General features: G+C 36.5%; 1 protein-coding gene across 1 annotated transcript; it reads left to right on the top strand.

The window, feature by feature from the left end:
* The first annotated feature begins 1,824 nt into the window (after nucleotides 1-1,824).
* Nucleotides 1,825-10,071, top strand: LOC127157434 (trichohyalin-like). The gene is given in 6 exon segments (XM_051100682.1): nucleotides 1,825-1,901; nucleotides 4,892-4,933; nucleotides 5,039-5,668; nucleotides 5,918-6,481; nucleotides 6,484-7,679; nucleotides 9,967-10,071. Coding segments are annotated over 5 exon segments (2,496 nt in total). The 5' UTR covers nucleotides 1,825-1,901; nucleotides 4,892-4,932.
* Nucleotides 10,072-10,321: the final 250 nt, after the last annotated feature.

The raw sequence follows: 10,321 nt of genomic DNA, 5'->3' as shown, positions 1-10,321 counted from the left end.
AACATTGGAATTAAGAGGGTAAATAACAGTCAAGCACTGATAATTAAATACCTTTGTTTAACTGATCATCAGCACGTCTGAGCGCCTCTATAAAAGCATAAGCTTTGGCAGTTTGCTGGTCTGGAGCCTTCAGGTGTGTGTTAACACATTGCCAAGGAGGTCAGACATCAGCAATCATCTTAGAGAAGCAATTGTTGCTGCCATCAATCTGAAAAGAGTAATACGGCCATTTCCAAACAATCTGACGTTTATTCACAAGTGGAAGACATTTAAAACAGACACCTCTCCTTCCAGGAGTGGACGTCCCAGAAAATTCACCCTAAGATCAGGCCGTGTAAAGCTCAGAGAAACAGCAGACAACCCAAGAACTACAGCTCAGACTCTACAGGCCTCAGTTAACATGTTAAATGATGAAGTTCATGACAATACCATTAGAAAAATATGGGACAAAAATGTCATGTTTGGAAGGCTTGGCAGAAGAAAACTTCATTGCAGCATTACAGCACAGTTTATGTCTGCAAAGTTGCATCTGAACAAAACACAAGTCTTCTAGAATAATGTCCTTTTAACAGATGAGACCAAAGTGGAGATGTTTGGCCATAATGCACAGCACCAAGTTTGGTGAAAACCTAAAGAGCATATCAGCACAAACACCTCATACCAAAAGACAAGCATGCTGGAGGAGGTCTGGTCATTTTGGGCTTGTTTTGTTGCCACAGGACCTGAGCACCTCACTGTCATTGAGTTATCCATGAACTCCTCTGGATATCAAAGTACTCTAGAGTGAAATGTGAGGACATCTAAAGTTGGGCCAAAATTGGGTCATGCAACAGGACAATGATCCCAAGCACAGCAGCAAATCTACAACAGAATGACTGAAAAGAAAAGAATCAAGCTGTTGCAACAGCCCAGTCCACGTCCAGAGCTCATCCTGACTCAAATGCTGTGGTGAGAGCTGTGCATAAGCAAATGCCCACAAACCTCAATAAACTGGAGCAACGCTGAAAAGAAGAGTGGTCCAAATTCCTCCAGAACGATGTGAGAGACTGATAAAGTCACACAGAAAATGAATGCTTCAAGTTACTGCTGTTAAAAGTGGATCTACAGGCAACTGACTCATAGGGTGTCCTAACATTGTCACACATGGCCTTTCCATATTGGCTTTATTATTGTTACATAAATAATGACGCAGTGTGATATGACATGTGATGATATTTACCTGAGGATTTATTTTCTAAATTTTAAGACTTGCCAAGGACCAGATAATTTTTTATTATGTCCCGATACAGAAAACCATGAAATTCAATAGGGTGTCCGAACTTTTTCACATGACTGTGTGTGTATATATATGTATGTGTGTATGTATGTATATATATATATATATATATATATATATATATATATATATATATATATATGTATATGTATGTATGTATGTGTGTATATATATATATATATATATAGTACTGTGCAAAAGTTTTAGGCCACTAGTATTTTCATTAGCTAAAAATAGCTACAAATAGTTTAAAGTAAGTTATTTCTATCTTTTGCTGTAGTGTGTCAATAAAAAAATATGGGTTTACATTTCCAAACATTCTGTTTGCCATTAATTGTAATAATCTAGTGAGATTTTTGTTTGCACAAGGAGTCTGACAACAGCCAGGGCTCCACACTGAGATCTGATCTCATCATCATCCAGTCTGTCTCTGGAATGGCACAAAGAAACAGAAAAACCGAAACAGACTAAATCCAGAAGAACTGTGACAACGTCTCCAAGATGCTTCAAGAGACCTACCTGCAAAGCTTCCTGAAACATTTTACGCAAGTGCTCCTAGGGCAAAAGCTGCTGTAAACGCAAAAAATGGTCACATCAAATGTTGATTTCATTTAGTTAATAGAAGGTAATTGATAAAGAAAATCTATCTATGACAGCATCCTCATTTTACAGCATTTTTACACAAGTGCTATATATATGTAGCATTTTATACAATACTGATTGTGTTAAAGCAGTTTTACAGTGTTAAACAGGAAAATAGTGTGTTGATAATGCAAAAGGTGGTAGTAAACACTACTTAGTTTTCCAGTGAAAGTCAGTTCATCAGTGATTCAGTCATCATCCAGTTCAGCTCTTTTCCAGTCGACTCATTTAAAATAATGTGATAGACAATGATTTGTCTTTTTTTTTTACAGTAAAGTTCAAGCTTTGCTCAGTTGTTTTTGAAGTACCCTTACCAAAAAAAGTATACTTCAACTTTATTTTAAGTATACTTAAGTATAGTTCAAGTCTATTTTTAAGTATACTTTATGTAGTAAGTATACAAATATCAGTGTACTAGTAGTATACTTTTTAATGAACTATTTCAATACTCATTGGGACTTTTCTAGTATATAATAGTATACTTTAAGTATAACAGAAGTAAACTTTGAGTACATAACTAGTTTACATCAATGTTTTCAGTTTGTACTGTACTATACTAACTATACTAAAAGTTAACTCATAGTTATACTGATAGCTTACTAATTAAATATTTTTAGCATTTTTAGTACACTTTCAAGTGTAATCTCAGTAAACTACTAGTTTAATAGTTTTATACTGCAAGTATACCCATACGTTTTCTTTAATTGAACTTTACATCATACTTTAAGTATACTAATATGTCTCTATTAGGTATTAATTTGTCTATATTTTGTTATATGAATATCTCAACATACAAAACATCAAAAGAAAGAACAGGGTATCTGCTTGTAAACAAAAACATTTTATTCTTGCTTCATGATAATTAAAATGTGGATGGAGTTGATCAACAGTCATTATTACATTTTTATGGGTCAACTTTTTTTTTTCCCATAACATTACACAGTTTTATGTTTGTGATGCTGTTTTATGTCTGAAGATTGTGTTACATTACCTGTGGAAGCATTCTTCTTCACTTGTGGTAAATTCTGTACAGTAGATGTGTAATAGCGCCCCTAGTGTATAACAACAAAAACAGATTTTTTTTTAGAGGACAAATACAGGTCCTTTTCAAAAAATTAGCATATTGTGATAAAGTTCATTATTTTCTGTAATGTACTGATAAACATTAGACTTTCATATATTTTAGATTCATTACACACAACTGAAGTAGTTTCAAGCCTTTTATTGTTTTAATATTGATGATTTTGGCATACAGCTCATGAAAACCCAAAATTCCTATCTCAAAAAATTAGCATATTTCATCCGACCAATAAAAGAAAAGTGTTTTTAATACAAAAAAAGTCAACCTTCAAATAATTATGTTCAGTTATGCACTCAATACTTGGTCGGGAATCCTTTTGCAGAAATGACTGCTTCAATGCGGCGTGGCATGGAGGCAATCAGCCTGTGGCACTGCTGAGGTGTTATGGAGGCCCAGGATGCTTCGATAGCGGCCTTAAGCTCATCCAGAGTGTTGGGTCTTGCGTCTCTCAACTTTCTCTTCACAATATCCCACAGATTCTCTATGGGGTTCAGGTCAGGAGAGTTGGCAGGCCAATTGAGCACAGTAATACCATGGTCAGTAAACCATTTACCAGTGGTTTTGGCACTGTGAGCAGGTGCCAGGTCGTGCTGAAAAATGAAATCTTCATCTCCATAAAGCTTTTCAGCAGATGGAAGCATGAAGTGCTCCAAAATCTCCTGATAGCTAGCTGCATTGACCGCAGCTGACATGGCACCCCAGACCATCACTGACTGTGGGTACTTGACACTGGACTTCAGGCATTTTGGCATTTCCCTCTCCCCAGTCTTCCTCCAGACTCTGGCACCTTGATTTCCGAATGACATGCAAAATTTGCTTTCATCCGAAAAAAAGTACTTTGGACCACTGAGCAACAGTCCAGTGCTGCTTCTCTGTAGCCCAGGTCAGGCGCTTCTGCCGCTGTTTCTGGTTCAAAAGTGGCTTGACCTGGGGAATGCGGCACCTGTAGCCCATTTCCTGCACACGCCTGTACACGGTGGCTCTGGATGTTTCTACTCCAGACTCAGTCCACTGCTTCCGCAGGTCCCCCAAGGTCTGGAATCGGTCCTTCTCCACAATCTTCCTCAGGGTCCGGTCACCTCTTCTCGTTGTGCAGCGTTTTCTGCCACACTTTTCCTTCCCACAGACTTCCCACTGAGGTGCCTTGATACAGCACTCTGGGAACAGCCTATTCGTTCAGAAATTTCTTTCTGTGTCTTACCCTCTTGCTTGAGGGTGTCAATGATGGCCTTCTGGACAACAGTCAGGTCGGCAGTCTTACCCATGATTGCGGTTTTGAGTAATGAACCAGGCTGGGAGTTTTTAAAAGCCTCAGGAATCTTTTGCAGGTGTTTAGAGTTAATTAGTTGATTCAGATGATTAGGTTAATAGCTCGTTTAGAGAACCTTTTCATGATATGCTAATTTTTTGAGATAGGAATTTTGGGTTTTCATGAGCTGTATGCCAAAATCATCAATATTAAAACAATAAAAGGCTTGAAACTACTTCAGTTGTGTGTAATGAATCTTACATATATGAAAGTCTAATGTTTATCAGTACATTACAGAAAATAATGAACTTTATCACAATATGCTAATTTTTTGAAAAGGACCTGTACAGCTTAAATATACTTAGACTTTTTAAGTATAAATCAAGTATACTTAAATGTCATTTTAAGTATATTTGTGAGAAGTATATAAAGCACATTTGTATAAAGCACATACTGTAAAAGTATTTTTAGTTAAAAGAAGTATACTAATACCACACTTGAATAAACTTTTTTAGCGAGTAAAGTGTTGAATACACTTTCCCCCACACAGAAGAGGCTACAGTTCAAAGAAAGTCACTACAGAAAGTTTTAGCCAGTCAATGATGTAATTATTTTCTCATTGTGTCTTTTATTTTGATTGCAGTGAACAAGAGAGTGCAAAGTCCAGATGGCGATCGTCCTAACAGTAAGTCAAACAGCCTGCCAATTCAAAGAATCTGTCTCTGTTTATTCTACTTAAATTTTAAAATGGGTGTTTACTGTGTAATATATATTTTGCTAAATTTTTCAGTGTCAGAGATGAATCTGGTTGTGTGTGGGAGTGACGAGACAATAAAATCCTCCATATCAGAGCTGATCCGGCAGCAGACAGACAGAAGATCAGACGTGGATCTTCATGGTCGTCTGATCAATCTGGTGGAGCTTCCAGCTCTGATTCATCTCTCAGAGGAGGAAGTGATGCGTCAGACTCTCCGCTGTGTGTCTCTCTGTCATCCTGGAGTTCATGTTTTCATCATCATTATTCCTGTTGGTCCACTCATCAGTGAAGACAAAGCAGAAATAGAGACGATCCAGAAGATATTTGACTCCAGAGAGCATTTTGTTCTGCTCTTTTCCACTAATCTCTCTGTTGAAGGACTTGCAACAGAGTTTGTCGAATCCAACACAGAATGTCAGAGGTTAATCAGCCATTGTGGAGGTCATTACAGACTGATGGGGTTAAAGGAACCTGTAAACTCCCGACAGATCCCAGAACTGCTGGATTATATAGAGAACATGAAGACTGAACCCTATTCAGTTCAGACGTATGTGAGAACTCAAGTGAACAGAGTCAGACATGAACTGGAGGAACAACACAAGAAAGAACTGAAGACACTGGAAGATCAAATCAAAGAATTAAAGCAGAAGATTCAGTCAGACGGTGAGTGAGTTTTACTCTCAATGTAGGACCCTTTATGATTATTGCTTAATGTAGACAATGTAGACATTAGGGAAACATTTATTGCTTCATTATCATTTTCCATCAACAACTGAATATTTCATCATCTTAGCAAAATCAGCTTGTTATAATTGGCCAGAATAGCTTTACAAATTCTGCTTTCATGGCCAATAGTTCTTTGTTTGTTTGTTTGTTGTACTGGCCTAATTATATATTTAAAATGTGTTTTAGGAGCTGAAGATGATCTGAAGTGTCTAAGGATTGTGCTGATCGGGAGGACAGGAAATGGAAAGAGTGCAACAGGAAACACTATTCTGGGAAGAGAGGAGTTTGAGAGTGAATTAAGCACAGATTCACTGACGACTGTTTGTCAGAAAGGAGTCGGTGAAGTCGATGGTCGATCAGTAGCTGTTATTGATACTCCAGGACTCTTTGACATGACACTGACAAATGAACAAGCAGTGGAAGAAATAATGAAATGTGTTTCACTGTCGTCACCTGGACCTCATGTGTTTGTCATTGTGTTGAGTTTGGGACGATTCACAAATGAAGAAACAGACACTGTGGATCTGATAAAGAAGATCTTTGGTCATAAAGCTGCTCAGTTCAGTATCGTTCTGTTCACTAGAGGAGACGAACTTCAGGAGTCCATAGAGGATTATGTGAAGAGGAGTAAGTCTGCACAACTCCAGAAACTGATCAAAGATTGTGGAAACAGATTCCTGGTTTTCAATAACAGAGAAAAACAGGATAAAACTCAAGTGATTCAACTGTTAAACATGATAGAAGAGGTTAAACAAATGAGGGTCGATACTTCACTAACAGCATGTTTGAGGAGGCAGAGATGTCCATTAAAAAGAGAATGGAGAGAATAATAAAAGAGAGAGAAAGAGAAATTCAGACTCAAAAAGATGAGTTACAAGCCAAATATGAGACAGAAATGGAAGAGCTCAAGAAGAGACTCAAGGAAGAGAAAAGAAAAGCAAATGAGGAGAGAAAACAAAGAGAGAATGAGTTCAGACAAAAAGAGGAAAAACTGAAAAAAGAGTTTGAGGAAAAAGAGAAAACAGAACAGAAAAAACGAGAGACTGAAAACCAGAAACGATCAGAAGAGGAAAAACAGCAAAGAGCTGAATATGACAGAGAAATGGAAAAGATGAAGAGAGAGATTGAAAATCAGAGATTACAGTTTGAAAAACAGCAAAAAGAAAGAGAAGAAGCAGATAGAAAGAGAGAAGAGAAATACAGACAAGAGCAAGAAAAGATGAAACATGAGAATGAATGTGCCATGGCAGAATTAAAAAAGAAACAAGAAGAAGAAACTAAAAAGAGAGATTTGATGGAGAAAAGGAGGAATAAAGACAAAGAGAAAGAAAGACAGAGATGGGAAAGAAAAATAAAAGAGGCAGAAAATGAGAAAAAAGAGACTCAAGAGGAAATTAAACGACAGCAGAGAGAATGGGAGGATGAAATTAAAAGACAGACGAAAGAACGAGAGGAAGAAGAAAGAAAAATAAAAGAACAACATGAGAAACAACTGAGAGAAAAACAAGAAGAACTGAAGAAAAATAGAGAGAAATTTGAAAGAGAGAGAGAAGAAGAAAGAAAGCATACAGAGGATGAGAGACAGAGACAGAAAAGAGAAAGAGAAGAAAAAGAGATGGAATATGAAGAAAATAAACAGAAAATGAAAAGGCATTATGAGCAACTGGAGCGAGAAAGAAAAGAGGAGTGGGAGAGAAGAAAACAAGAAGATGATGAGAAACAAGAAGAAGAGAGAACGAGATGGAAGAAAATGATTGAAGATCTGAAACAAGAGCAAGAAAAAGAGAAAAAGAAAAGAGAAAAGGAGGAGAAGAAGAGAAAAGAAAGAGAAGAGAAAGAGAAAGATGAAATAACACAGAATTATGATGAGGAAATAAGAGCCATCAAGAAGAAACATGACGATGAAGCCAGAAAACAAGCAGAAGAACTGAATAAAATGAAAAGAAAAGTGGAAGAATTACAAAAGGAGAAAGAGGCTTTAAAAAATAAAAGGTCCTGTTCTGTTATGTGAATCTTTTTCATCCTTGTAAAAGAGCCAGAACTAAAGCTGTGGTGTAAGTGAACTACTATACATAATAAAACAGGTATAAATGAAGAAACAACAACACCTGCAGACTTTCAGAGTTAAATATGTGAGAAAACTTTTACTTGTAATCTCACATATCTACAACCATTGTGCATTAATGTGGTGTTAAATGTTTCGCTCTTTGTTCACTTTAAGTTTGACGAAGTTAAGTAATGATAGAAGCTCTTTCTGAGGGTCATCTCTTACATGCATTGTGTGCTCACTTTGAGACAAAAATATATAATAGACCCTCACTGCAACTACGAAAAAATATAAATATATAAATATATATATATATATATATATATATATATATATATATGACATAAATGATTTTGAATCGAGAGCATCTTGATCGTTTTCATCTGGATAAATTATACATAAAATATCAACTTCTCTAACATTTAACATTCACAGAAGCTCATCTTTCAACAAAGAGGTTTTAAAATAATAGAAAAACATACATTTTGGAAGTTTATTCAAACTTTCAGCGAAGTATTTAAAAATAAATTTCTCTGTTTTTATGTTTGGTATTTAATCCATGAGATTTTTTTAAGACTCATATGGTCTGATATAGTTGGAATATAACGAAAAAAAACAGCTCAGTTTTATTCAGAAACACAAACTGAGCAAAAAAAAAAAATAAAAATCAGTGCTGTAATGAGTGTCGGGGTAACAGATTACACGTGGTGCAAGTTATGTAATCTGAGTAAGTAACACATTGCTTTTTAATTTACAAGAAGAATGTTTTTATTTTTTGTTTCACTTCTTTATGGTGCAGAACAGAAAAAAAAAAAAAAAAAAAAAAAAACATTATGATTTCAGTCTAAATTGGCATTTGTGTTTGTCTGTTTTTTTTGTGCTGAATTTCGATTCCATTCTAAAATTGGTCTGCCCTTCTTTTGTATGCACATGATGTCATTTGATGAGCCAAATACATTTAACATATGTTTGTGATTCACTTTCATTTTAATTTCATTTTATTAATGTTTATGCAGTTTTTATAAATAAATAAATAATATCCTCTTGTCTGCTGTAAATAATCAAATTGGCAAAGTTGCTGCTTTTTTTTGCTGTGTAACAAAATAAATCTGCTTATGTTACTGAATGCGAATCTCTTGCTTGTGTTGGATTACAAATTTCTAAAAGGTTATGTATATTGTGATTTAGCAGACAGTCCAAGCCCTGAGACAGTAACCTTTTGTCTTAATACATTTCCTGATCATCTGGCAGGTTCCCAAGTTAAGTGTGAATTCTAATCTCAAGGTACAACTGTGCCTTTTGTTTAAGCACCTATGCATTTGAATCACACTTGTATGCTAAACAGATCAAGGCTGGGAAAATCTTTAACTGAGCTGATTTCCTGAACCACATTTGCATGCTTTGTTTAGATTGATTCCACCTCTATGTACTCCTCCCCCTTCAAACCTATATACTCTGCTGTGCTGAGATTTTGTCAGACGATTTTGATGACTGCAGAGCTACGCAGCGAGTATCTGAATAAAGAGAAACTTCTGCTTCAAGATATCCAAAAACGTCTCCTGGTCTCTAAGAAAAAATTATTTTCCTGACCCGGATAGAGCTTCTCGTCAGACATCGTTCCAGACTGAATTCCAGAAACTTTTTTCAGCTCAACAACGATTTGGTGAGTGTTACTCTATTCAAAGAACCACTACAGACCACTACATGTGGTTAGCCTCTGTGCCGCCAGAGAAGTGTTAACAAACAGCTGCAGGGTTTGGTTAACAGACTAGTTATCCTCTATTCAGATAGAGAAGATTAGCATTACTTGCTAATATCTGTTATCCTCTATGGGTTATGATGTTTGCTATGACTGATGTTTCATTAGAGGATGGAGTAATTGCACAGTTAAGTTCACACACCAACTACAGGGACAGACTAGGACACACAGGCCAGTGAGGAGCCCAGGGAAGAACCGAAGTGCAACAGGCCTCGGGGGCCAACCCTGTGGTGAAGATTTCCTCATAGGTTTTTCCCCTCATCAGTTTGTCCCCACCTCACTGGTCCATAGGTGTCAAATGACTTAAGACTAGGTCAACAAAACCACTATACGATCACTAGACTTAAAACCACTATACGATCAACAGAAGTCTAAAAATGTCTATGCATGAATACTGCTGGTCTGTTTCTCTGTTTTCTTGTGTTGCAGGTATATGTACATGCCATGATGTCTTCAAAAGCAGCATCCTGGAGTAAAGCATCACCTCAGACATCCATGAACAAGATTCATGAGGACAAAGAGTCATCTGAGTGAATCTACATGGGAAATGGACTACAGAAAACTACAGACTACACAACTATTCAGGCGCCATGGATGTCAGGACGTCCACTCTTATGCTACATGGTTTTCTGTGTCAACATGTAGCTTGTACGACATGTTACCATCCATGTCGTATGTGTCAACAGTTATGGTTCTGAAAAGAGCTATTAGACCTAATTAAATCTAGGACAAGACACAGAATAAGATATATGTGCGTGTAACTATTTCAAGTTACATGAATGGA

Source organism: Labeo rohita, unplaced genomic scaffold (assembly GCF_022985175.1).
Source record: "Labeo rohita strain BAU-BD-2019 unplaced genomic scaffold, IGBB_LRoh.1.0 scaffold_1071, whole genome shotgun sequence".
In the NCBI taxonomy this organism is placed as follows: Eukaryota; Metazoa; Chordata; class Actinopteri; order Cypriniformes; family Cyprinidae; genus Labeo; species Labeo rohita.
This window is presented reverse-complemented; position numbering and strand designations above follow the sequence as displayed.